The sequence below is a fragment of the Bidens hawaiensis genome, unplaced genomic scaffold, assembly GCF_021521415.1.
Source record: "Bidens hawaiensis isolate Kalapana, Puna unplaced genomic scaffold, B.hawaiensis_p1.1 tig00044086_1, whole genome shotgun sequence".
Classification (NCBI taxonomy): domain Eukaryota; kingdom Viridiplantae; phylum Streptophyta; class Magnoliopsida; order Asterales; family Asteraceae; genus Bidens; species Bidens hawaiensis.
The window spans coordinates 88,074-113,466 of NW_027497815.1; the positions used below are offsets into that span (position 1 = coordinate 88,074).

Consider the following 25,393-nt stretch of genomic DNA (forward strand, 5'->3'; position numbering starts at 1 on the left):
GAAGCCGAAGAACACCCCTATGCCAACGGTTGCAAAAGTTTCTAGGCACTGCAGTCGAATGGAGAGTTGCGAGTACTCAACCTAGTCATGAATTACTCATCGAGTGCGTGCTAGGCGCCTAGGCCCCATTTTTGTTACCATGATACCATATTCCACACATGATGACTACTAAAAAGGAAGAATAAGAAGTCCCCTATTTATTCTATTTAATATTTATTAATTGCAAGCTCCATAAAACAAAAATTCACTCTTCTCTCCATCAAACAAATACTCTATTGTACAAAATTCTCCATTGTGTTTCAAACTTGATGCAAATTATAAAATCCGTTACGCCTCGTGGCCCTGGAATCATGCTTTTAATCTAACAAATCGACGAATCTCAGGCCTGCGATCTTGTGATGAAAGGAAAAGCAAAATTAGTCTCTTGTAATTCATAATTCGAGTCAACGGGATTTGTAAGCATACATGTAGCTTCTAAGTTTCTTGACTTCCTCAGATGACTCGTTTAGAAGCGTATCCACATAGAGACCAAAACCAGCTCCACTACAACACGAATAATAATTTGTATCACTTTATTGTTTTTAAATTAACGTTTAAAATTAAATAGAACACGAATAATAATTTGTATGCAAATATGTTTTTTTTCCCATTGAGTATAATTTTATAAATGTATGCAAGTAACCCTTCTAAAGCCATAAAATGCTGACATGGCATACTACCATTCAACCATAAAACAGACGCGTCACCATAAAATAAAACAGTAATGAAAATACGTTGCATTTTGTGTAATTTTGTAAATGTATGCGAGTAACTAACTCCATTGCACAAGATTAAAAATGTGTTCATTCAAAGAAACAATTGTTTTGTAACCATGTTTAAATGTAGAATTTAAAATAAAAAGGGGAAACAAGAGGGTTTATTACACTCACGCACTTTTCACCGTTTTTTCATTGTGTGAAAGAATTTTTTTTTTTTCAAATAAATCTAAGTAACCTTCTATAACAGGTTAAAAATGACGTGCCACCGAGCTCACGGTTTGTGGCTCGCTCGATAAAAGCTCGAATAAAACTAGCTAAAAAAACTTGATTTGAAACAACCTGAGCTTAGTCGACTCATTTTTGAAACCGAGCCAAAATTGACCCAAGCTCGGCACTGGTCATGGCTCGGCTCGTTGGCTCGATCTTGGGCTCGTTTAACTTTAAAATCGAGCTCGACCCTAGCTGAGCTGCATGGTTTAACCGTGTTCTACATCACCATTTTAACAGCTCTAGAAGGTTACTTAGAAAAATAAAATGAACATTCTTACATAAAATGACAAAAGGGAAAACAGAATTTTGGTGTAATTAACCGAATAATAATATTATAATACAAAAGTAAAATAGTACCTCAAGGGACCAAGAGGAAGCCAAATAACATCCCATCGGAATTTAGGCAGCCTACAAAACAACCTCCAAAATTCAGTTTATTAAAAAAAGTCAAAAACCTTGTTTTTACTATTGTTATATTAAAGTGTACGGTTTTCGTACTTGAACATATTATATAACCAGAAAACCGCTAACAAAACACCAAAGCAGCAAGAGAACCAAAGAAACCGTCTACGATAACGTGAGGTATGAAGCAAGCCAGTAATTGCCAATGAGCATATTAGAACTGCAGCCCAATCTGTCAAAGAGTGATGCAATGCAAAATTAAGAAAATTGTTGTATTATGTGTAAAACGTCTAAAATACCCTCCGACAAAAAAATAGGAATCATGCAAAAAAAAATGTAGATTTAAGTGAAAAATCAAACCTGCAGCGATCACAATCCATGACTCGATCTCATCCATGAAGTAGGCGTGGTACCGCTGTTATAACAAAACATTATTATCGCACAATGTTCATGTAAAGACAATAATTTTAAGTCATTTTTACTGTTTGTCATTTATATACAGACATCATATAACATACCAATTCCCAAGGCATTGTTGTTTGTCCATGAATAGAGAATACGAGAAACGCCACGAAGCAACAAAGCAATCCTGCAAACACGCGCTGCAATAAAAACATTAAACCAAATATGCATATCAAATACCAAATGTAAATTTTAAGTAAAATACAAATTAACACTGTTTAAAAGTAGCAAACTGGGTAAAAAACATTGAAATATTAAACAAAACACACTCAATACCATGGCTAGTAGGGCTGTAAGGGAACAAGCCAAACAAGGTCTTATTCATGTTTGTTCGTTAAGCTTTTATCAGAAAAGCAAACAGTTCACGAACACCTAACTGAACGGAATTTTCTTGTTTATGTCTGTTCATTAGAGAAATGAACTTGTTCGTGAACAGTTCACGAAGACAAACAATGTTTCTATTTGATTTGGCTATTTGTTCGCCAGTGTCAACCGTTCGCTCCAACTACAAAGTTTGTACTTGTGTTTTATTTTTAACATTCATATTCATATGTTAACCTTACAAGAAAATTTAATAAATGATCAAGCCAATACTATGTTAAAAATTACAGTTTGATGAAAACATGTTTAAATACAAACCAGATAACAAATTTGAAATTTAAGTACACCACCATATATCAATTTGGGAAATCAAAATTTCCAATAAAATGATTTTGAATTAGTAAAACACAAACTAACACTGTTTAAAGGTAGCAAATTGGGCAAAAAAAAGTTGAAATATTGAACGAAACACACTCAATAACATGGCTAGTAAGGTAGTAAATGAACAAAACCGAACCAAACAAGGTCTTGTCCATGTTCATTCATTAACCTTTTGTCGGACAAGCAAACGGTTCACGAACACCTAACTGAACGGAATATCTTGTTTGTGTTCGTTCATTAAGGAAATTAATGGTTCACGAACACAAACGAACGACACACAAATGAACTCCGACAATATTCTATTTGATTTGGCTAACCTAGAATCTATGCAGTCAATTTCGGTAGTATCTCAGTGGTATCTCGGTTATCGGTCCTCATGTGACATATCGGTCAAAATATCGGTACCGATAATGTCGGCGATATTGACCGATATTTCACCGATATTCCCGATATCAGTGTTTTAAGTCTTAATTTTCAACTTTTAGTGTTTAATGTTGGTGTTTTGAGTCATCATTTTCTACTTGCTACGATTGTTAGTGTTGCAAAAGGTTAATTTGTTAATAGGAGGAGAATATACTGAATTGTTAGTGTTAAAGTGCTATATATATAAATTCTACATGATATTAAAATTACCGATATCTCACCGCGATAACCGATATCTCAAATATTGGTCCTCGGCCGATATCCGATATTTTTCCGCATTAACTGCTTAACCTAGAATAGTCAGTGTCAACACTCAACAGTTAGCTCCGACCACAAAGTTTGAGCTCGTGTTTCCTTAACATTCAAATTTATATGTTAACTTTACATATAAATTAATCACATAATACTCATATACTTTTTTGCTTTATAGTTAATAATAATCTTGGTTAATTGTGTATAACAAGATTAAAAAAATCATTAAAAAATACTAAAACCTTTAATGAAGAAACATATACAAACAAACTTCAACAAACATAAGCGGACGTAAACGAACACATTATCAAACGTTCATGAACACAACTGAACAGAGCATAGCCTATGCTCTTATTCGTTCATTTAGACATTTAGTTAATCGAATTCTGTTACGAATTTTATTGTAATTGGATCCTTTTATTATAAAAAGACAACGAATTTTTGCAAAAAATAAATAAATAAATAATTAAAAAAAAATTAATCGAACGAAACTCGTTCATGTTCGTTCATTTGTTAAACATACGAAGATATTCTGAGTTGCAGGCAATCACTATATGTGTAAAATTCTGAATCCCTAATCTCCTAATCAGCTTTAAGCAACTGTGTTTGTAAATTGTATGTAGTTCATTTAGTTTGCTAGTTCGTTTAATGGTTTGTTATTTGATTTTAATTTCTAGAGCAGCTTGTCACTAGCAGTGTTCCGTGTTTGAATTGAACTTGAAAAACTCAAATTCAATACTATTCTATACAAATCGAGTTCAATAATCAAACTTCGAATCGAATTCAAATCCAACTTCAAAATTTCAAAATCTATATGATTTGATTCGATTAATTCGAGCATTAGAAATTCGATCCTTTGAACACCTCCAATTTTCCATACAAGGCTCGAGCTCGGGCTCAGGCTCTATAACTAAACGAGCTTTATTTAAGGCTCAGACTCGGCTCGTTTCAAGCTTTTTATCAATCCTAGTTAAAGTAGCTCGCAAGCAGCTCGGCTCGTTTGCACCCCTAATGTGGTTTTTAATTGATTGTCAAAATTCGATTAATTCAAGCATTATTCGTTAATCGAGAACCAACACTAAACAATCAACAAATGTATTTATGACCAAATTACCCTCCAAAACCTTGACTGCCGCGCTTGAGATCATTCAAGGCTCGATGATCCTAAATAACCTTTCCATACAAGGCTCAACCTCAGGCTCTATATAACTAAACAAGCTTTATTTCAAAATTCGATTAATTTGAAATTCGAGCAATCAAACAATATGTAGTAATGACCAAATTACCCTCCAAACCCTTGATTGTCACGCTTGAGATCGTTCAAGGCTCGACGATCCTATATGAGCTTTCCATACAAGGCTCAAGCTCGGCTCTATAACTAAACAAGCTTTATTTAAGGCCTCAAGCTTTTTAGCTCAATCCGGCATGAGTTAAAAACAGGTTTTTAAAAAATTGTTCTTCGGGTTGACCACATGATAATCATAATTCACCCGGTACCAATTGTACCATTTTTTAGCTCAATCCAGCATGAGTTAAAAAAAACAGGTTTTTAAAAAACTGAATCCAACTTCAAATTTTCAAAATTTAAATAATCCTATTCAATTAATCCGAGTATTCGAAAGTTGATTCGTCGAACACCTCCAACTTTCTAACCTTATAATCCAAAACCAACAGTAAACAATCAATGAAACAATATTATGTAATAAAAATGACGAAATTACCCTCCAAAAGGTTGACTGTTGAGCTTGAGACCGTTCAAGAGACCTGACCAGTTCCTCCTGCTCTGTACCATACTCAATTCAGCAATTCAATTACAAAATCAAAACCCTAAATTAAAAAAAAAAAAAAAAAAAAAAAGTTAAAGAAATTGAAGGTGTGCCTTCGGTATCCATGGGCTGGAAATCTGAGGTCGTGGGAAGAGAGTATTCTTCCTCGTCTTCGGACTGAAGGTTCTTCCATTTCTTCGCTAATCTCTTCATCTTTTGATGATTCTAAAGCTTTTGCATATCAAAATGGTTTGTTTGTTTGTTTGTTTATTTGACGGGTTTGAGCGGTTCGGGGTCTCGGTTTTTATCAGGTTTATAAAAATAGAATATGGTTAATGGTATTTTTAAAACTTCGAAACCAATCATTATATTATAAATAATTGGGTCTGATTTTGGGTGGGCTCGCGGGTTTTACCTCATTTATTCTTCATCGCTAGGTTAGCCTGGCAAAAATAGTTTCGGTATGATGGGTTTAATAGTTTGGAATAGAGGTGCACAAACCGGTTTAAAATTAAAAAACCGACTTGGATTGAAACCGGTTCGGTTTGATCAACAAAAGTTAAAATTGGTTTCGGGTCGGGTTGAAACCGGTTTCTTGACCATGTTATAATTGGTTTCGGTTCCGGTTTGATCGGTTTCGGTTCGGGTTTTGACTGGTTTTTGCCCGGTTTTGGTTCGGTTAACGGGTTTGAAACCGGTTCCAAACCGAGGGTTTCAATCGTTTCCAAACCAGTTTCTACATAATCGGTTTCAAACCGGTTCGGTTTCGATTTGATTTTCGGGTCAGTTCGGTTAACCGGTTTATTTGCCCACCTCTAGTTTGGACCTAGCTTTTTATACGTGATCATACGGTAACTATGGTTGGCATGTAAACGAACCGAACATTCAGTGAACTATTCGACGGAAAGTTTGTGTATTTTCGTTTACAAGGTTCTTTCATTTCTTCGCTAATCTCTTCGTCTTTGATAGATAGATGATTAATAAGTTTTTGCATTTTGGTTGAGCATATAAAGTGTAATAAATGATGGTTGTGGAAATTGTAAGATTGGTCCTTTGAGTTTTAAGTTATTTCACTTAGGCCGTTGAATGTAGCGATGATCACAGTTTGGTTTGAAACCGTGAAACCATTCAAATCGGTCACTGGTATGATTTCATGGTCGGTTTTCGCTATTAACTTTTCATTGGTCGGTTCAATAATTTCAAGCCGTAGAGAATTTGTTTGTTTTGCGATTTATTCTGGTATAAACTAGACCAGACCATAAGCTTTTGCACAATATTTAACTGCCTAGATGTTTTCTATACATATATAATTATAATTATATAAATAGGGTTAGTTTCATTTAAAAACTCAAAAAAAGTTAAGAACTTTTATGAACTCTTAAAACCAAATATTTTTTTAATTTTTTTTATATAATAACATTATTTCAGAGTAGTTTTATCATATTTGATATATATTTTTTATTTACATCTATAAATCACAAATTTACATATATGTAAAATTTATGTAATAACAAACTTCCATATGTATAAAAGAAAATTAGATATTTGTAAAAACCAATTTGTATAATTGTAATCATATATGTAAATATAAAAAGTGATAAAACTACACTCAAATAATATTAAAATACAAAAATTTTTATAAAAAAACGTTAGTTATTATGAGTTCTTTAGAGTTCTTAAATAATTTAACAGTTATTTAATAATACTCATCCTATATAACCATATTATATTAGGCTTAATTAATTATTTATAATTCATTTTAGTTTAGTTGCACACATTTCTATCTAATGGTCTCAAGCTAAATAGCATATCTAGTTCCTGCATTTTCTTTGTAATAGGCTTTTGCCAAATGAACAGATCCAGTGTGCTTTATTTCTATTATGAAATTTTGAACGACGATTATTTCTAGCTTTTGTTTTATGTGTTTTATTACAATTCATGTATAACTTGTACAAAATTGCAATAAGCTAAAACCATGAAACCGAACTGGGACTAAACTGTTAATGATGGTTCGGTTTGGTTTGGTTTTGAATTCAACCATTCGGTTTTGGTTTTCAATCCGTTCATAATGATTTGGCTTGTGGTTTGACCTAAAAACTGGCCAAATCGGACCTTAAACACCCCTAGTTGAAGGGATGTTTACAGTCTGATTTGGCATGTTTTGATAGGATTTTTGGGCGAGCAGGTAATTAGGGTTTCTTTAGTAAGTTATTCCATATTAGCGAGTTGGTTGAGTCGGGCAGATTGAACAAAATGCATCGGGTTTGGCGGTTTGACAGTTTGAAGTTTTCTTTTCTTTTTTTTTCACGGGAAGGTTCCTGTTTTAAATGTTTTCAAAATATTTGAAAAAGTCCATCAAATCATAGGTTTAAAAAGTTGTGTTACATTTTAAGTATCAAAGGGGCTTACGAAAAGAAGGGAAGAAAAAAAGAGAGTTGCAGGGGTTCCAAACAGTAAGCCAAACCATGTAAGCCGGTTTTCAAACCATAAACCAAATAATATTACTCCTACCGGGAGAACCGTAGGATTTAGCTCGGTTTAGACGATTCGTTTAGGATGAAGGGCTCTTTCACTCTTTCTAGTTTGAACCTCAAAATAAACTCAATGTAGCATTTTTCGTGCCCTAAGTCAGTGTGGGTGAAAAAACAAAAACTACCGTTTATATTTGTAGGATGTTAATAAACCATGTTTCGAAGGGTTATGGTAACATAAATTTATTATGGGATTCGTGGTAACAAGTGGTAAAAGAAACTAAATTTGGTTGTTAATGTTTAATTGTTCCTAACTCTTATTATTGTGCATCGTGGATGAAGTTCTTAATTAATTATGTTTTTACAAGATTTAAGGTGTCATAGTGATCAATATTGTAAAACTACGTTTCCAAGGCCGAGTACTCGCTCCAAGGTATGGCGTTGAGGAGAGTTTCTTCAACTCCGCCTAGTTATCGAGAATCAATCAAATGTGATCAATCCCAGCCAGAATCACATATAGTCGGTTAACTTGGGTCGATTTTGACTAAAAAAAGAAAACACAATTCATAGTTCTATAATATTATAAAAAAGCACTTTTTTTAGTTAATGATTAGCAAATTTTTGAATAATTTAGTATTTAAAAATATATATTCTCTTATTTATATCGATATTCACTTATTTTGTTATAAATATTAACATACTTATGATAATTGACATATATTTAATATCCAAAAATTAATTTTCTTTATATTCATCATTTCCGAGTACTCTCTGAGTACTCCGAGTACACCGAACTCCCCAGTCGGCCGCCTAGGGTCCGCCTAGCGACTTTTGCAACATTGCATGTGATCAACAAGTCATAAAATGTCAAATTTAATGCTTATCGTCTTTATGTGTCCGATGTCATGGTGCTCTATATGACTTAACTCGGGGCTTCTAATGTTTTAATGTAAGACGTTTTAGATCTATAGTGCTCAAAAGTGTGTTAGTCCGGAGATTATGACGTCCAGAGCTATTACTAATCGTAGCTAGTGTTCTGAAGAGTTTTCCGAGCTAATTGTGATGTGTCAAATGTTTGAAAATAGCGTCTACTTAATTTATGCTGAATCATTTTGGTTTACAAGAAGTGCTTGCACACTCATGTTAATTGGAAAAAAGATGATTGCCATATATCATTTTTTATAGAGGTGTATTATTATCTTTTATTTTTATGTATGTTTGTTTATGAAGTTTTCTAGCAAAACTAATTATAACAAAATACAAACAATATGGCTATTTGTAAATAATCACATTTCATGTAGAAACACTACAATTGAGAATTGAACCAATATTTTAAATGAGATCAAATAAAGAATGAAATTTTACAAAGAATAAAGTTTGACTTTGAGAGTGTCAAAATAAAAAACAATTAGTGCATGATGTATGTCAAGGCCAAAGCAATCATCATGAGCACATAAGCCACCCCTTGATCAATTGTTGAACCTGTATAAATAATCAATTCAAAATCAAATATATACATATACATATATACCTCTAAATCTCTAATAATTTCTTTTTTATTTTAATAAAAATGTACCATTATATTTTCTTTTCATACTCTTATTTATTAAAAAATGATTAATGTGTTTAAATTAGTGTGTATATTGCATTCTTAACTATAGTTAATGTTTAAAAATAAGACCAACATCTAAAGACATGGCCTAAAAAGACCGATCGGACAACATCTACCGATTATATCCCCATTTACTTAAAACCGACAATTTTATATGTGCTTCGTAAATTAGCTGAAAATCAAATCAACAACACCCCTGTGTCGATTTGATCTGACTTTCAAAAGACTCGTTTAAATTAAATTGCAAGAGAAAAAAAATACCAATACTTGTAGGAGCTGGGACGGGAACTGACGCTTGAGCATTGATCATCGAAAGCATCAAAGAACACGAGATAACGAAAATAACCATCACTAGATTCACTCTCACACCCTCCATTCCCAAATTAATAAGAAACTAAAAATTGAAAATTGCCCAACCTTAATATTTCAAGATTTTCATAGTCATAAAAGTGTACATATGGTGTGTATATATAGGGAGAGAAGAACAAAGATATAATTTCTTAAAGATGAATATAATTTATTTATTTATAACTTAAAAGGTAACGGCCACTCTGGATGAGTTGATGTGATGATTACAAAGAGGATTAAAAAATTTTGAGATTATCTTGGCCGTTGATCAGTGCCACGTGTAGGGTGTACAATGAATGGATGTTAAGAAGCAAGAGTATAGGTTGGATTGAGCTGGTTTAGCACATGCAAATGATTGTTTGCCCCTTTGTCGAATATTCTTTCTTTTATTTGTTCTTATTTTTGGTTTTCATTCCTTATGTAAAATTGTTAGAACAATAGGTTTATTTTATTATTAATAATTTAAGTAAATAATATTGCATTTTGATATCTAATTGTGTTGCAAGTGTTGTTTGATATTTTGAGTATTTGATATTTTGATGTAACATACCTCCGATGTTTGTGTTTCGCATTCGAGATATGTTGGAACTGCGTATGTTAGTCTAAAAGAAGGTGAATCGAAGAAAAAGATTGTCCAAATGGTAAATTTTACGGATTATTGGTGCCTTATGGAAACATAGAAACTAAATTGTTTTCAAGGATAAACGGCATTGCCTCTTTATCCCTATAGATAGAGGCAGTGGTGGGTGGACCCATAATTTTTTTTTTCATGAGGGCCATAAATTTGTAGTTGCTACCACTAAATATTTATATAAAAAAAATATCGGTTCGATTTGGGTCGGACCCAGGTAGATCGCAAAGAACACACTGGTGTCTGTATGCGTTACAGCTTAGCCACTGTTTTTGTGAAATCAATGCAGTGGGTTACGAACCGGGAAAGAAATAAAACGCAAAGAGTTGAACTTGACCATAGTTTTTCTACTATTTCTATTTATTGGATGCCAAAACTTGAACATATAGTTTTTGGTCATGGATAGAGGTAATGTTTGTTTACATCTCACTCTTCTCAAACTCTCTCAATTTTTATTATTTGCGGATTTACTGGATACAGTTGTTTTTGTATTTTAGAATTACATATAAATATATTTTGTTAAGTTAAAAAAAAACTTTATTTCAATTCGTTAAGTCAAATACCGAAGTACCGAAGTCTTAAGTCTTATAAAGTTGTAAATGCATTAATTTTAAGTTTAGATTGCATCAGTAACTTCAAACAAACGGTAAAGAATACAACCAATGCATTATATTTTCTGTGGTTACAGATTTACACAGCATAACACAATGTGCATTCATAATTTATAAATTTGTAACAGATGTTAATCAACAAATCCATTGTCGTCCAGCGGTTAGGATATCTGGCTTTCACCCAGGAGACCCGGGTTCGATTCCCGGCAATGGAACTTTTTTTGGTTATTTTTTTAAATCTTTGTTTCTTAACTAAGTAAAAATATATTTTAAAAAACTGAAAAAATAACTATAATTTAATTACTTATAATCCAACACAAAAGATTATGGATGTTATCTGAAGTCTGAATCAAATGAGCGTTATGAGCTTAACAATTTTTATTTTGCTCGTTTAGCTTTTATCAGATAAATAAATAGTTTTTGAACGCTGAACCGAACAAAATTGAATTTTTCATGTTTGTTTTCATTAAAAGAAAAATAAATATATTGTAAGTGTACGCTCGTGTGTTCGTTAGGTATATAAATTAGCATGAAAGAATATAAATTGAGCACAAAAGAACGTTAAGAAACACAAATGACTACAAACAAATGAACAATGACAAACAGACAAGTATTAGTTAAATAATTAAAGTAATATTCTTAATCCAAGACATTAGTTTTTCTTTTCTTTTTTTTTAGAACCAACTAAAATCAATCGACAGGTAAGGTGCTCAACGGTCAAGCAAACACACCAACTTACAAATACGCCAAGTTTTCATATCTAACCTTTCTAATTTCCCTCTATATTTTACCCAATGAAAACTACATCACTTTATACCCTCCTTGAGTCTATTGATTGAGACTCTTTGCTTATTGCAAGTGTCATTTGTTCTCGTCTTTCAAATACGCCAACAAGCCGTAACTATCCAAGTCATTAAATATTTTGAAAATGAAAATCTAACATTGTTAAATCATGAGAGCCTGAGAGCAGAGAACTTATGAAGCAATGCAACTTAAAAGGTTTCTAATTTTGTTGTTTTACATTTGGAAAAAGAAAATTGTGTAAAAAGTCATAAAAACCTTAAATGAACGAAAGCTAATCAATACTTCCCGTCAAACGATTCATAAACAATTTTCTGGCTTGTTTACTTCCCTACACAAGATGCAGAGGTTTATTAAAAAAAAATGATGTATATCTGTGTGTAAATAAGACGGGAACCAAGTTTTTATTAAGATGCTTAATGTCACGGACTAAGTATTTATATTTGAAGATCGAGATGCTAGATTTGTGTTGAAACACTTGGGTTTGTTGGCTCGTCCCAGACTTCATCGGGCACGACCTTAGCGGGAAAGGAAGTGTGCATGCCTAGTCGTCAGGGCCGGCTGGAGGGTAGTGCCAGTTGGACCGTCGGCCGGGACACATAATTTTTGGGGGCCAAAATGTTTTTATATTATATATTTATATAATACATTTAAAAATATAAAACTTATAAAATATAATTTGATCTTTACCATCTTGTAATTATCGAGCCCCAACACTTATTTATCTATAATCCATACAATCAAGTTTAAATTATTAGGTCTAAACTAAAACTAAAAACTAAAAAAATAAAATAAAAACCAAACACAAAATAAAAGAAAATAGTGGTCGATTGAAATTCTTCCTTATCTCTTTCCTTCTTTGTGAATGCTGAACAAAACATGAACAACGACCAACCCAGCCCGACCACCATTGTTGGTTTGTCATAGATCACCAGGCTCCTTCTTGGTTGACCAGGTCAATCACCAAGGACCAAGCTATGTTTTTTTTCCAATATTAGAAGAGCTTCACAAATCAACGGTTAACCGTTAGTTATTACGGTATTTGATTTTAATAATATATTTTCTATGTTTAATATTATAAGAATAAGCATCATTTAAAAAAATATTTTATATATTTCGTCACTCGTTAGTACTATGGGCCTTTTTATTTCATTTTGGCCGAGGTATTTAAATCCTCGGAGACAACCCTGCTAGTCGTGCTTGCATGACGAACACATCGCTGGTAACAAGCTGTGGCCGCTCGCCTGACGAGTCTAAGACAGGACAAAATAAACAAACCCTGATCATAAGCGGATCAACTGATTAACCTTCGGAAGCCACATGAAGTCTTAGAATATAACACCATGACACTAACTTAGCTTTGATATCAAACTACTCCTAACAACCGTACAAGTTCCCCTTTTTGACTTAATGTTTGATAAAATAGCCACTTTGCATGACTTTGTTTAGTACATCCATTCAATGAACCAAACCAAATTAGTGTCTTAATCTGCCATAGAAAGTGCAATAATGGTATTCTTTTTTCATTTCCCTTCATATCAACATTAGAGATTTAGAGCTAAGTCCGCTTGATGGGTCAAATTACAATACTGACCCAAGAATCGTGTTGGTTAGTTATGTTTCAGATATTGGACATTGGGTATGCTAAATTAGAGGTGAATCGGGTTTTTCAAATACCCCGCTCCGGGTATGGAACCGGGTTCGGGTATGACCAGGTATTAGAAAATCAGGTATTAGCAATACCCGGGTTGGGTTCGGGTCCAGGTATTGCCTTTAAAAACCATACCCTATGCATCGGGTTCGGGTGATGTATAGAACCGGGTATTTGAATATCCTATTTACAGGTATTGAAAAAACCCTATGTTCAGGTTTTATCGGGCTTTTTTCCAGGTATAGATTGGATTTTTTAGGGGCTGCACATTTTTTTGGGTATTTTTTAGATATTTTCAGGTATCTATCGGGTAATTTAGCCATTTTGGGTATAGATCGGGTATTTGAAAAACCGGGTTTCGGGTATTAGAAAAACCTGGTTCCGGACTTCCGGGTATGGAACCGGTTCCGGTTTCGGGTATTACTGGGTACATATCGGGTCCAGTACGGGTTTTGGTACTGAAATGCATATCCTTCTGTACCCTACGGGTAGGATCAGACATTAAAAACCCAGGTATAAAAAAACCCGATTCCGGGTTTTTTTTTAGGTCCGGTTTCATGTTTGAGTTTTTTTTGCACCTCTATGCTAAAGGCCGGGCCATGTCTTTGGATTTAGATATAACTGAAAATGGTTACTATGTGTCGGTTGTGTGGGGGGGAAAGGCGTATCCTCTTTATCCAAGAAGTGTAAAAAGTGGATGGTTGAAATCCTGTAATTGAAGATATAGATTGTTGGGTATTTAGGAGTACGGTAATTATACTATATACTAAACTAGGTTTTTACCCGGTGCATTACACCGGGACTATTATGTGTTTGCTGAGTCTTCTTACTTGGTGCGTTACGGATAATAAGAAAATACAGCTTATGAACTTCTGAAGCTGAATGCATATCAGAATCTGAGCTTGGGCAGGCTCTTTTTCGTGAAGACGGAGGTTTGTTGACGTTCGTAAATGGCAACGACATTTATAACCTAATAGCTCACACAACTATAGCTATAGATCAGAACGGCTATCCCGCACATACATTACAAAAGCTTTGAATAAAGATCTATTCTTTACCAACCAATATAGGTAGACAGAGTAGAAATCTGTAGCAACTTTTCGTTACATAAAAGGCTTTTATATTAAATCTAAACTACACCTTAAATAGTACATGTAAATAAAAAAAAAAATACACACAGATTGAGTCTAAAAACCATACCTTCAATAGCAACAACTAAAGAATGTAGGAAAGATGCTAAAATCAGAAGCTAAAAAAACTCTAAAAACAAAAATCAAACAACCAAATTGATAAGGTTAATATCAATAAGAATAATTTATGTTAAAGCACCACTTTGAACTAAAATAAACCAAACGCCAGCGAAAAACTACAACACCAAGCAACCTGCGTGACACAAAACACAAACAATTTCTTGTATAATCACCAAATTAAAGCAAGCTTGCTTCTAATAATCGGCCACCTTAACCACATAGTAAGGATTAGAAAATGGTACCGGGTACCGATACCGAACTGGGTACTTTTGGTACCAATACGGTATTGGAACTTTCGGTATGGCATCGCTGCCGAGCTCATCCCTACCAAGTAGAACCAAAAATTGTAAGTGTTATTTTATGCTAAATATACACTAAATATTTATTACATTCAGATGGCAAACACAACATTATGTTTCAGCAGGTCATAAAAGGACTCTGATAGCTGAGCTGAAACAAAAAAACATATGGTATGAAAATACTTTAGTTCACTCATTGTTATTCTGATCTGTCCTTAAAAAAGTTTTTGAACCATCAACGTCTTACTTCGGTAAACATGATAGTTGGCCGTATAGAGAAACTCTATTGCACTTGGCTACTAAAAGTGGTTGTAACTTGTAAGAAGTTGTCAGCCTTCTTTTATGTTATAGACCTTTTGTAGAAGCAGGGCCAAACACATGTAATTCTATATCTTAAACACATGTAATTCTATATCTTTCTTTTGATCACCATTTCAACAAATAATGTATTGAAAAGGTTCTAACAATGATGTAACACAAGTCACAGACATTGCAAAACAAATAAACAACAATTAACAGAATTAAATAACACAGCACACAATATATAGTTAGGTAACATGGTTTTGTTCAAATGATTTGCACCCTGTGTCATATTACACAGGCACCAACATATATTGAAACGTGCAATTAGAACACTTACACCCAAATAGAAACTTCCACAAACCCATAGCGTACACAAAAATCTAAACATGAAAACTCTCCTAAAATCATCAACAAACAGAAAACCCTCAAAAACAACCCACACATTCTCTCAAAATCTCATGAAAAGCGCATTGCACAAAATCATAAAACAACCATAAACCAAACAAAACGCAATCAACCGAAAAAAATACGAATATTAACATAAACCTAAATGCTACAATCAAACTACAAATACGTTTACACCACTACACAAACCCAAATTGAAAAACACCAATGAAAAACCCCAAATAATTAAAACTTAGCCAGACCTAAACGCAGCAATTCAAGTACATATACATGGAAATTGAAAATACTGCATGGAAGATTTTGAAAAAAACCTAACCTGATACTTGAAAACGCATGGAAGAATCTAACTAATATATTAAAGCAAAATCAATTTGTCTACTTGTCCTTCTCCTAGGGTGTCCACCTAATGTTCCATGTCATCCACTTTCCATACTTATAATTTCCACGTAATTAATCAATTAATATTAATCCTAATACTAATTAACATTTAATCCAATATATAACACAAGTATTGGTCAAACTTAACATTTAAAGTTTTGAATTCATAACTTAACATTTACTTTGATTTATTACATCTAATTTAACTAATATATTAAAGCAAAACCAATTTGTCCACTTGTCCTTCTTCTAGGGTGTCCACCTAATGTTTCATGTCATCCACTTTTTATGCTTATAATTTCCATATAATTAATCAATTAATATTAATCCTAATGCTAATCTTCTTACTATACTATTAAAGTAAAACAAGATATCCACATTGCCATCAAATAGAATGTCCACATATGCTTTGAAGGTTTCCATCTCTAGATTTTGCCACATAATTCACTAATTACTATTTTCTAGAATCATAACCTCACTAATTAATGTTTTTTAGAATCATAACCAACTATTTCCTTTCAAATGATTTAAAAACCGATTTTGACTACAATTAAATATTTATAACTAATTAAAGATTTAACTAATATATTAAAGCAAAACCAATTTGTCCATTTGTCCTTCTCCTATGGTGTCCACCTAATATTCCATGTCATCCACTTTCCCATGCTTATAATTTCCACATAATTAATCAATTAATTTTAATCATAATGCTAATTTTCTTACTATACTATTAAAGCAAAACAAGATATCCACATGACCATCAAATAGGATGTCTACATAAGCTTACAAGGTTTCCATCTCTAGAATTGCCACATAATTCAATGAAATTCCTTCTTAAGGGTAGAAAAGGAATTTTACGGAATTGGGGGAACGTATTTAGGGTTCTATATTCCAATCACGATTCATATCAACACAATTGAGATCAAGTTAAGAGTGCAACTAGGGTTCTATTTCAATTGATTCAGATTTCAAATTGATTCAGAGTTCAATCAAATTTCAAATCGTAGCATACAGGTTCGATTAGATTTCAAATCGTAGTACTTATTGTTCATGTTTGCTCTGTTCAATTCTCATCTGGTAACCTTCAAACAAATCTGATTTAAGTATCGATTTGTCCTTCAATTGGAACATTAATTAGTTTTTTGTTCTACTAATTGTAGATTTAAAGATTCAATCGTTTTTAATTTCCAAGTAATAGTTTGTCAAGTATGAACAAGGTAATTTTTTAAGTAATAGTTTGTCAAGTATGATTCTTGGTAGATGTGGCAAAAACTAGCAAGTTAGTAAAGGTTTGGGACAAAATAAGTGTGGTTATGTTGGGCTTTCAGTATGAAATTTTATTCTTTATATAAATAATTAGTGTGTCAAGTACGGTTCTTGGTAGATGTAAAAAGAAGCAGGTTGGGTAATAGGTCGAGTCAAAATAAGTAGGGTTATGTTTGCCTGGCCCAATACACCTTCTTTGTAAAATTTTGTTATGTTTATAAACTAGTTTTACCCCCGGAACGTTGCGCCGGGCAGGGCTGGTTATCTGCAGTAGATATAAGCATAACTGTAACACTTTCAAACATAGTTACATAGATCATTCATAGTTTATAAAGGTTTCATTTTGCAATGTTTAAACACCTGACAACGATATTATTAGATTTCTTTCTAAGCCTACAATTAAGGTGTTTAAAATGAGGCACATTTTTTACTGTGTTGTTTCAGTCGATGTTCAAAGTAAGGCAACGTTGTCACTATGCTGCTTCGGTCAAGTTGATCACTTCTTTTGCAAAATTTTTATTGTACAAAATCGCGACGATATGTTGGGTCAGTGTTAACTGGATAATGTTTCCCACTAACCCATGTCTTACCTTATGTTATCCAAAACCTTCTACTTCAGCTAGTTATCATAACTGCTTGGACTCCTTTGGAGGATGTGATTCATCTTCTACATGTGACAAATGTTGTCTATGTTAACATATAATGTTAGTGAAGCTGATGTAGTTAGATTGCATAAAGGGCATTAGTCAAAGTTAGATGATATACATACATGGTGATGATAAAGGGCATTAGTCAATTGCATAACACATCAGATGCTAGAAATTGAATCATAGTTGGTCTTATCTCCCAATTTTAATACCTTTTTATTAGTAGTTGTTTTAGTAGGCTAGAACCGGATAGATCTGGGCCTAGTCGGAACCCCATAAGGCTTAAATTTGTTTCATGTCTATTCTTTAAATCTAATATGAAGCACCCGTTTAGGCGTGTGTAAGGAATGGAAAAAAGAAGCCGTATAACCAAATGAAAACTATTTACGGTTTGTTTTTATGCTTATTGTAAAAGTCGAAGTTCTAGATTAAAACCAGAAAAAAATAGGCAAAAAATATGATTATTATGGAAACTTTAGTTGTCATAATGTGCAAACTGATAATACATTAATCACAATGGGACACGGTGTCAACATAAAAGTCCGAAATTTGTTCAGAAATGGAAACGTTTCTCCATATGAGAATGAGTAATTTTACAAAGTAATGCACATGGGATGGATGCTTGCTTGTCAGGTTATAATGCGACCTTCTTTTCGAATCCTTATCCGGTGTTGTTGGTTGCAGGTGGTTTGTTGGTTGCTTGATAGTTAGCGGAGTAGTCAGTGTGTATGACATGTGGATGACGTCTGTGGTTGCAGTTGTTTCCCTTTCCTGGACACATCAGCCGCTGTTGCTCCTTTCCTAGATACATGGTGATGAAACAAATGAAGATATTTGAAGAATGGGCGAGTGACTTTCATTTAGGCATGAGGTTTTTTTTTACCTTTTTGAATTTCTTTGTTAAATAATGTTTTTTACATTGTTAATCAATTAAGAATTGTGATACATATATTACTTTTGGAATGGCAAGAACATGAGGTTTTTTTATGTTTTCTGTTTGTGATACATATATTATACAGATCATACATATGCGTATATTATACAAATAATGCACATACATATATGTATATTCTATATATTATACATAAATATGTGATATACAGATTATACATGTGTATATTATACTATTTCCATGGTGATATATACTCAACTTACACTTCGGTTATAAATATTTATTTCTTTAAAAGAGAGTGATGCTATTTTTTGTATAAAAAGAACATGATGCTTTTTTATGTGTCCCATGTTTGTGATAAAGTTTTCATGCAGATGTGGATTTTTATGTATATCTTTTTGGTGGTGAATACGTATTAGAAGACCGTCTTAACTAACTTACAAAATTTAATATTATCATATATTTTTATTTTGCTAAACATGATGTTTTTATGTTCCCGTGTTTGTGATAAAGTTGTCCAAAAAATATGGATTCAATATGTGTAAGATTTTAACCAACTAAACTTTAATACTATCATATAGCATTGTCGAAAATTATTAATATATATTCGTATATTACATATAGTTTAGTTTAACAAATTATACGTATATGTACATAATGCCATGCTTGACCTTTTTAAATAAATATTCAAAATAGCAGTAACTTAAAACATAAATCCAGCAAATAACATCAGTATTGTTAGTGCTACATAGTCATCAAATAAAATTCTAAGTTCCATTCAACAACAAAAACTTCAAACAAAATTTGAAACAAAAAGAACATCTACTTCTTCTGTTGACCTGCCAACACGTTTGCTTCTTTTAAAACTTTGTCCCGTAGTTTATTTGATTCGATAAAACTATAGCCGCTACATATTTCTTTCTAAGTGCTGCAATTTTTTCTTTAATCTTCTTTGAATATGTCGGGAAGACGCAATCCCATCAAATATATGTTCTCCCCATCCAAGTTTCCATGTGCCTCATTGCGAATATTCCAGAATCCACGACATTTTCCAGATGTAGCCCAATGAATATTCACTCTTTCTAGTACCAACTTTTCAACATCAATCCATCTAGGATGATCTACTTCTTTCAAATATTTTACAAATATATCTTCCTGTGAAAATACGAAAATTCAAGTTAATTACAAAAAGAATTACATATATGTATAAAAATATATTTTGTAGATGTAAAACTTACCACTTGCATTGTCACTGACCTTTTAAAATAATCTTCATGATCATCCACTGTGGCAATAGTTTCCTCAGGATCCATATTGTCAATCACATCAATAGCTAGATTTTTAAGGTAGAAGCACACTAAATAGTAATGACTTTTCTCAATATTGGAAACACAATTAGACTATAATCCCTTAGTATCATCTTCTTTGTTTTGCCTTCGAGTACAAGCGATAAATTGTTTCTAAAATTTCCTATAGCCCTACTTCATCAAACATGTGGTTGGACAAGATATGCGGATGCTATCATACTATAAAAAAAACTTATACACCTTTTAAATTTTATAATGTTAAGCAATTGCTAATCAAAAAGAATATTTTTTAGAGAGAGTTATCGAATTTGCTTACAAATAAGCGTGTATAGCCGTACAATCTATTTGGCGACCTGCTGCTCTTTTTATTTCCTCAAAATTTAGGACAGTCGCCCAAGTATCAATAACTGCTTAACCAACTAGAATGCTGGGTGTGAGTTCGGAAAAGCTAAAATACTTGTATTGTAAACGAAAATTAGTTTCATATGCGAGAATCCTGCCTTTTTCATGTAACACCAAATGATTATACAAATATTTGTAATGCACTAAAACATTAACATAAATATGTATAGAAGATAGATTATACATATATGTATAGCTTATACAAACACGTATAATAAAAACATACATACTAATAAAAGCAAGCATGTGAGGTATTTTTACATGGATTATACATACATGTATAATAATATTTGTACATATATGTATAATCACTTTGTTAATTTGTGTAAGCACATACCACATGGTTCTCTTCACTTCATTTTGTTCTTTTTTCTCCATATTAGCCTTCTCTTATGCTACATTTTCCTTTTATATTAATCGCATGCATTATGAATAAACATAAACTAGTTATACATATATGTATAATAAACTATACATATATGTATAAACAGGTATTTCTGAAATTAAATACAAAATTGAACATGTGAAACATACTTTCCATCTTTAACAAGTTGATTCTTATCTTTCTTTTCCTTTCTAGCTATTCTGTATGTATTAATAACTTTCACCAACTAAAATTGTTTCCCTTTTTTTCTTTGGTGATACTACATACAACACACTTCAATTAGTTAAAAAAACACATACAATAAAAATAGTTTACACATATGTATATATGTGTATAACTCATATACATATGATGTTTATACATATACAAACATAACTTCACCTGCTTTTGGTTTGTCATTTTCTAACATCACTCTTCTTTTCTTTGATTTCACGTTTCTTTCAATAACTTTTCTCTTTTTTGCAAGATCCTTCAATAATGTATTACTATCTTCAAAATCATCATCTGCAATAGCAACAGTATCAATGATAGAGCTTTTACAATTAATAATTATTCATACACATACGTACAAAGAGTACTATTACTCCCTATTCAAATACATATCACACAGACAATCTACAATTACAAAAAAAAATGTTATACACATACATACAAACAATTTTTTTTAATTTTACATTTTACAACTGCTACTTTTTGTTATACATACATGACGCACAATAGACAAGATCCACACATAACCTAACATTAACGTATTTATACACATATGTACTAAACAGGAATATTACTATACACATATGTAATAGCATTAACATGTACCACGGACAAGATATATACATACCTAACACAAACATATTATAAACATTGTACTACACAAAAATATTACTCACTATACGCATATGTAATAACATAAACATAGTACAATTACAAAAAAAACAACATTATACACATATGTACAAACAGTTTTTTAACAACTACTAGTGCCAAAAACAAGATCCACACGTAACCTACCATTAACGCATTATACATATTTATGATTATTGTACACATATATACAAACAGTTTTTTTAACAACTACTAGTGCAAAAAACAAGATCCACACGTAACCTACCATTAACGCATTATACACATTTATGATGATATTTGTACATATATGTATAATCAACATAAAATAGACAACTTCTTATTACCTAACACATAGTATACATGTATGTACTAAACAAGAAATATTACTCACTATACACAACATATTTAATAAAATCAACATGCTATAATTACCAAACAAAACATCAACATCTTTAAACCTTATACACATGTAAAATTAAGCAATACCTTCAACGTCTTGAAGTTGAATCGGGTTGTCTTTTGTATTAGAAAATCTGCACGCACGTTTAATTGCTATTCTTTCGCTCTTTTTACCTATATAAATAGATTTTCAAAACTTTATAAAGACAGATAATAACCATTAACATATAATTAACATCATGTTTAAATCTTTATGTGGAGCCATTTTTTGTTTGTATGTGCACCTGATTTATTAAACAAAAACTCATTAATATTGTTAGCTATTAAGAACATTTTTTATGAACATCTATGTGATGTATAATATTTCTAAACATATATGTATAATAATAATATTATTATACATATACGTATAGATATCCTTGTATGTATATATAGTCAAATCATATAATGTACCTATAACAAAAAAAAATTCATTACTATTGTTAACTATATAAAAACAGTTATATTATGCATGTATGTATATAAAGTCACATCATATATCTACATATGTGTACAATTTTACCAAACAACTAACTACACGAACTATTACACAAGTTTCAACAGCTAACTACCTATTATAACATTTTTATAAACATGCATGTATATACACAGCCACATCATATGCGTACGCAATTCACTAAACTAACTATTATTTAAGTTTAAAAACCTATTTATTCAATATTTTTCAAATCAGTATATTGTCTAAAATCTTGCTCAAACTTAAATTATGCAATCTGAGAGTCATAATTAACCCTAAATTAGCAACAAAAACAATTATTGAAAACGAGAATAACTAGTCAACGAAACCCTAAAAACTTAAATTATGTAATCATCAAAATCAACAATCAACAACCACAACATCCAAATTTCACAAAATCAATGACTGAAGACGAGACTAACCTGCAACGAAATCCTAACTCAAAAGTGCGATGGAGAAGACCGGTGGTGTGACGAAAAACGTGGTGGAGATGCGGAAGTTCGTTCGTATCAACTAACTCAAAGGTGCAATGGAGACTGGTGGCTGTTTTGTTCATTCGTTTTGTATATAGGGTTAGATGGAATTGGAATTGAATCTTCGATATGAACCAAAATGGTTGTTTGCAGGTTTGTTAGATGGAATTGAGTCTTTCATGATTACCTCTCTAAGTTTTTCATATTTACAAAAATGCCATCGTTTTTTTAAAATTCCTGGACTTTAAACATGTGGACCAAAATGATTCTCACAGTTCTCAATTTTCAAATAGTTCTCTTAGGATCCTTACAATATATATATATATATATATATATATATATATATATATATATATATATATATATATATATATATATATATATATGACGTTTGAAATTTTTTCTACCCGTGTGTAACACGGCCACTATCCTAGTTGTAAATATTACATTAAACTAAACAATAAACAATATGTGACATTTGAGCCAAAACAAGGTACATCTCAGTACGTATTTATCGAATAAGCAAATAAACGCTTTTTGCGTAACAAACGAACGATTAACCGAACGGGTCGGGTTATGACCCAGATATCCCGGGGGGCCATCTATAAGTGATATACGTTTAATATAGGCTAAAATATTAGTAATATGGCCTTAGTTCGATAGCAAACAAGTTAAACGAAAACATGCTCGTTTAACTACCCGCTATAGATTTAAACGCGAAAGATAGTTACAAACCAAGCATTGTATCATCCGTTATGCCGAAAAAGACTTACCAAACACTTATTTGAAATGTTTTAAGCGATCCGTGAAAATATTTTCGATTTTTACAAACGTATAGTATGTTTTTATAATTTTACACAAAACTAGCCGAAAAACACTCGTTTTCGCACTGTTTGACGCACCCGATAAGTTTTTCGCCCCAAAAACCGAACCCGAACTAAATTTGGACTGGGCTTTTCGTATTTTGGCTTGAGAAATCAGAAACTTGGGTTAAAATGGGCCCAAAGTGGGCCCATGAACCTTCCGGCCGCCACCACTATATTATTGTTAATATATTACCAACTTTTCTTTTCTACTAAGTTTTCCAAATTACTTTGTTAGTTTCCAGAACTCCACCAAAACCCCTACTGTTTTATAAGATCCAAGCCAAAAATCAAGTAAGTTTGGTTAATTCTATGAATTTTTAGCTTGTTTAATCAAGTTTAATACCATATAAACATAGTTTGATTGCCAAAAATCATTCTTAACCATAGTTTGTTTCCACTAGTTTTGTATCCTTGGGAAATATGCCAGTTAGTGAACTAACAAATCTCTATACTATAGAACTCGCTAACAGTAACTCTATAACTGTCAATCAAATAGTCCAAAACTGTTCCATTATTCTAAATGACCACCCATTCTTTATTGACCTGCTCCCGGTAGAGTTAGGAAGTTTTGATTTTATTGTGGCATGGACTGGTTAACCAAGTATAAGGCAGAGATTGTGTGTAACGACAAGACAATTAAAATTCCCCTCTTGAATGGTGAGATGATTATAGTACAGGGAGAGAAACCCGGTTCGATATTACCTCTCGTGTCGCATCTCAAAGTGTTGAAATGTTTACGCCAAGGTTGTATGGCATTTTTGGCAAACGTGACTATAAAGAACCTTGATGAGAAACGCATAGAAGAGATCCTCGCTGTACGTGAATACCCCGATGTCTTTCCCGATGATCTACCTGGATTACCACCGAACCGACAGGTTGAATTCCATAATGACTTAATTCCAGGATCAGCTCCTATTGCTAAGGCACCTTATCGACTGGCACCCTCTGAAATGCAAGAATTATCCAACCAGTTACAGGAGTTGTTAGATAAAGGTTTCATACGTCCTAGTTATTCTCCTTGGGAAGCACCTGTATTGTTTGTAAAGAAGAAAGATGGAAGTTTTAGAATGTACATTGATTACCGGGAATTAAACAAAGTTACCATAAAAAACCGATATCCTCTTCCACGAATAGATGACTTATTTGACCAACTTCAAGGGGCAAACTATTTCTCGAAAATTGACATTCGATCCGGTTACCATCAAGTTAAAATTCAAAAAGAAGATGTGTCTAAAACGGCATTCCGAACTCGTTATGGCCACTACGAATTCTTAGTTATGCCGTTCGGACCGACTAATGCTCCTGCAGTTATCATGGATCTTATGAATCGAGTTTGTAAACCGTACCTCGACAAATTCGTTATCGTGTTTATTGATGACATTTTGATATATTCGAAAACCAAAGAGGACCACGATCAGCACTTACGAACCATTTTGGAGTTGTTGAGGCAGGAAAAGTTGTATGCCAAATTATCAAAATGTGAATTTTGGCTACAAGAGGTTCAATTTTTAGGGCACGTTGTTAATCGACACGGAATCCATGTAGACCCGAGTAAGATTGAAGCCATCAATAATTGGCAAGCCCCAAAGTCACCGAAAGAG

At 32.5% G+C, this 25,393-nt stretch overlaps 1 protein-coding gene and 1 non-coding gene across 2 annotated transcripts; one reads left to right on the forward strand and one right to left on the reverse strand.

Annotated features, from left to right (window-relative positions):
* Window positions 1-407: 407 nt before the first annotated feature.
* On the reverse strand, window positions 408-5,248 carry LOC143594710 (uncharacterized). The gene is made up of 7 exons (XM_077073952.1): window positions 5,149-5,248; window positions 4,991-5,052; window positions 1,949-2,032; window positions 1,791-1,845; window positions 1,527-1,662; window positions 1,386-1,436; window positions 408-543 (listed from the first exon to the last, which is right to left on the reverse strand). The coding sequence occupies exons 1-7, from the start codon at window positions 5,246-5,248 to the stop codon at window positions 444-446; spliced, it is 588 nt and encodes a 195-aa protein (XP_076930067.1). The 3' UTR covers window positions 408-443.
* Window positions 5,249-10,851: 5,603 nt separating this feature from the next.
* Window positions 10,852-10,923, forward strand: TRNAE-UUC (transfer RNA glutamic acid (anticodon UUC)). The gene has a single exon. It is a non-coding gene; the product is annotated as a tRNA-Glu (tRNA).
* Window positions 10,924-25,393: the final 14,470 nt, after the last annotated feature.